This window comes from Spea bombifrons, chromosome 5, assembly GCF_027358695.1.
Source record: "Spea bombifrons isolate aSpeBom1 chromosome 5, aSpeBom1.2.pri, whole genome shotgun sequence".
NCBI classification, from domain to species: domain Eukaryota; kingdom Metazoa; phylum Chordata; class Amphibia; order Anura; family Pelobatidae; genus Spea; species Spea bombifrons.
In genome coordinates this window covers 55,140,626-55,144,882 of record NC_071091.1, presented here as the reverse complement: position 1 = coordinate 55,144,882, position 4,257 = coordinate 55,140,626, and the positions used below count along the sequence as shown (strand labels likewise).

At 38.6% G+C, this 4,257-nt stretch overlaps 1 protein-coding gene across 1 annotated transcript; it reads left to right on the top strand.

Annotated features, from left to right (window-relative positions):
* The first annotated feature begins 315 nt into the window (after positions 1–315).
* Positions 316–3,209, top strand: LOC128497298 (uncharacterized). Its single transcript, XM_053467285.1, has one exon. It carries the CDS (start codon positions 316–318, stop codon positions 1,102–1,104), a length of 789 nt encoding a protein of 262 aa, XP_053323260.1. The 3' UTR covers positions 1,105–3,209.
* Positions 3,210–4,257: the final 1,048 nt, after the last annotated feature.

Here is a 4,257-nt window from a genome sequence, read left to right as displayed (position 1 = left end):
GAACATACCTCTTGGTCTAATGAGGGATGCACCTCAGATTCCTCAGGCATGTGGTATGGCCCTAATGCCTTACCAGTTCTTCCTTCTGCATTGTTACCTTATTTTGTTCGCATGTATCATGGAGTGGCACATGTGAACAAAGGGGGGATAATTGATTTGATTACCAAACAATGGTATGCTCCAGGTGTAAATACTATAGCACAACACTACTGCTCCACCTGTTTAATATGTCAGCAATTCAATGTAGGAAAGAAAGTGAAACAGACAAGGACAGGTCATCACCCACCACCATGGGGACCATTTGTTAATTTACAAATGGATTTTATAGAATTACCTAAATGTTTGCAATACAGATATGTATTGGTAATTCTTTGTACCTTCTCCGGCTGGATTGAAGGATACCCCTGTGCGCATGCAGATGCTCGCACAGTAGCAAAAAAATTACTACAGGAATTTTTTCCTCGATATGGTTTACCTCATTCTATTAATAGTGATAGAGGTACTCACTTTACAGGACAGATTGTCCAGGAAGTTACGAAAGCATTGGGGATAACATATCACCTACATTGTTCCCATCACCCACAATCAGGAGGTGCTGTGGAAAGAGCCAATGGAATTCTTAAAACTAAGCTTGGAAAAATTATAGCTCAAACAGGATTGAAATGGCCAGATGCTCTTCCTCTAGCTCTGATGTCTATGAGAGCAACTCCAGCTAGGAAACACAAGCTTTCACCTTGTGAAATTATAATGGGGAGACCAATGAGCATGGGGATAAACAAAGAACTCTTAATTAAAGACCAGGTTTTAGCAGATGAAACTGTACAAAAATATTGCATGTTACTAATGAAAACATTGCAGTCTCATCACTCACAGGTCAAAGCTGTACAGCCAACACCATCTGAAGAAAAACTGCACCATATAGAACCTGGAGACTGGGTCCTGGTTAAAAGTTTTCAAAGAAAGAACGCTCTCCAACCACGGTGGAAAGGACCCTACCAAGTTTTACTTACCACACAGACTGCAGTTAAAATTTCTGAACTTGTTTCCTGGATCCATATCACCCATTGCAAGATTGCTTCCCCTCCAAAAGATTTAAAAGACTGATAGTTTCTTATTAATTTTATATATCAAATACGTATAGCTTAATTTTTGTTTATTCTGTGTTATGTTGTTTATTTAGATTTAGATAGTATAATTAATAAGTACTAAAAAAAAAAAAAAAAAAAAAAAAAATTCTAATTATACAAATGTTTTCTTTTTTCGTATTTCTATCTTTTATTATTCTATTGCAATGTTATGAACAGAACTCTTATATACCTCTTACTAACAGTTATGTTGAGAATGTACAAGATTCTCCATGTTATGTTTGTATTCACATGCCTCATAGTTCAGACACAGGTGTACCTTTTATACCATACCCATTCAATAGTACTGAGTATTGTATTAATGAAATGGTACAATTTAGAAATAAGACTCAAGTTCAACTCCCAGGTCCCCCTAAAACTCTTTATCCTCCCTTTCTAATAGGTCTTGGATGTCATAAAACTAAACTGAGTGCATGGACAGGATATGTTCGGCCCTATAATTCTTCAAAGAGACTTGAAACAAATGCACCAAGAATAACAGTAGTTCAGACCATTGGGGGTTTATGTTTAGAACGAACAAATGTTGAGGGAGGTATTTTTGTAGGAACTAGTAAGTGTCATAAGACTCTTACATGTAATTGTTCAAGTCCCCCTACAATGCAGGAATCAGGTGTCATTGTACATCTAGTTAACATTACATGGGAAGAAGATGTTTGGGTATGGGTAAGTTGTAATAAAGCACATATTTATGTGACATTAAATGGGTCTTATTGGGTGTGTGGGAATTATGCGTATCCTAGATTACCTGAGAATTGGCAAGGATCATGTTATTTGGCCTACATACTCCCTGCAATAAGACATACTAAAGAAAGACCAACAGTTACATTTGGGCTTCATAGATCTAAAAGGCACCATAAAAATGGACCCACCTTCTCAGAGATTATGGGTAGCTGGGACAATTTTATAAATATAATAATTCCTTCCACTGGTGTCTATGATAATTGGGGAAGAATTAGAGCTTTAACCATCATGTTAGAAACTGTGGCCAATCAAACAGAAAACGCTCTCACAAGCATTACAGCAGAAATGCAAGCCCTACGATTAGTTGCCTTACAAAATCGTATGGCTCTTGATTTTATTTTAGCAATTAAAGGGGGCGTGTGCTCATTAGTGGGCTCTGAATGTTGCACTTATGTTCCAGACGTCTCTAAAAATGTTACTCTAGCGGTTAGTGAGATTAGGAAAGAAGTACTTGAAATGCAAAGTTCCCTGAAAATTTCTTCTGGGGATTGGGGAATAAGTAGTTGGTTTGGGGCGTTAGGATCAAAAATTTTCTATGGTTTGATTATAGGGGCTTTGTTCCTCACAACCATATTTGCCTCCATAACAGTGTTGAAACTTTTACTCCTTAAATGTTGGAATTCTGCTACCTCGTCTATTGCCCATTATCCTGTTCTAATTGATAAGACCATTCATGAATGTCCCCCTAGTGCTAATGGAGATTCTAATATCAAAACCAAGAATAATCAAGAAATTACAAACCAAGAATTTACACGTTTATTATCTGTGTATGACGCTGACCAAGATTTGGCTGCCCACAAATGTATTAAACACAATGGGTGAATGCCTAAGAGTCATGCTTCATGGAATCTTTAAAGCATGAAAGGGGGGACTGTGGAATCTTAGGATGTGGAGAGTGGGTAGGAAGAGGTTAACTGTTTCTGCTATTTGGTGATAAGAGTCTGATGCACTGGGAGGTAGTATTGTTCTGTAAGGAACAGGATATGTATGGTAGAGGGCATAGGTCAAATTACACAGCTGGTGAGAAACTGGACCATAAGTGTAGGCTCAGGGTCAACTTCAGGGCACAGTATGTCTGCTTTAATTAACTGAAACCCCACCCATATCATACATATTAATGATATGTAGGTTAGGCTTTTGCCTTTTATGGTAAACCCAGAGATATTACAAGTGTGCCAGCCCTTTTGTAGGAGTTTACTTATTTCTTTTGTTTTCAATGTATATAAAGTGTGTAAAAATGTAAAGCTGTTAGATTTGCCTACTTTTGTGCAGATCTCCCTGCAGCTGCTTGTATCCGGAATAAACTTTTATGCATTCAAAGAAGTCTGGTGGTCAGCACAACGTTTGATTTCCACAACAACCGGAAGGTCATGTCACGCCAGTGCTCTGCGGAGGTTGCGTGCATCGCACAGATTCACTGGATCTTCCTCTCTGGCAGCCAGTGAATATCTGTGCGATGCACAGATATTCACTGGCTGCCAGAGAGGAAGATCCAGGTCCCCTGCAGCGCTGCAGGGATTTGGATCTTAGTCTTGTAGCCAGACCTCTATATGAGTTCTGCAATTCATCCACACATTAATTCACTTATTCATTCACACAATTCATCCGTACATTAATTCATTCTCTTACTCACACACACATTAATTATTCATTCTGTTACTCATTCTCACTCTTTATTTCAATATTCTTACTAAGCCCTTTCCTCTCTCCCTCTTCTCACTATCTACCCCCCTTATAGTTCATTTACCCTGCTGAAAATGTGCGGTGGGATACCCTGCTGCATGTATATATATACCCTGTTGCTAATATATTTTAAATTGAAACAAATTGGACCGCAGAAAGCATTTCCTTGCTCCATGCTCCACACTCCCTAGCATACAATCACTCCCTCCGCTCCAGCACCAAAAACAATATTTGCCACAATGATTGCAGATTAGGGGAAGACTGAGAGTCAGTGCAGTCTTCCATCCTTCCGACTCTACCTTGGCATTGAGAGGTCTTCCACCCCTGTACTCATCCCCAGAGTCCCTTTGTCCCCTCATTCGCTAAGCCACACCTTTTTTTTTTTTTTTTACTTACTCCCTGTAGTTCAACACATGTAAACAGCACGTGCATGTATAGATTAACTAAATAAGGCAGAAAAACCATGTATTTGCAGGTATAAAATAAAATATGGAAACATAGCATAGCAGGTATAGATCAACAGAACACACAAACCCAGAACTGCAGGTATAGATCAACTGGAAATCACATGTAAACTCAGCACTAAAGGAATAGATAAAAAACAACACATGGAAACAGCACTGCATGTATTGATCAACTCAATAAGACATGCAAACCCTGTATTTGCACGTATTATATACACACACAC

Coding starts and splice junctions, on each gene's coding strand:
- LOC128497298 (XM_053467285.1), top strand. CDS start 316: ATGGATTTTATAGAATTACCTAAATGTTTGCAATACAGATATGTATTG.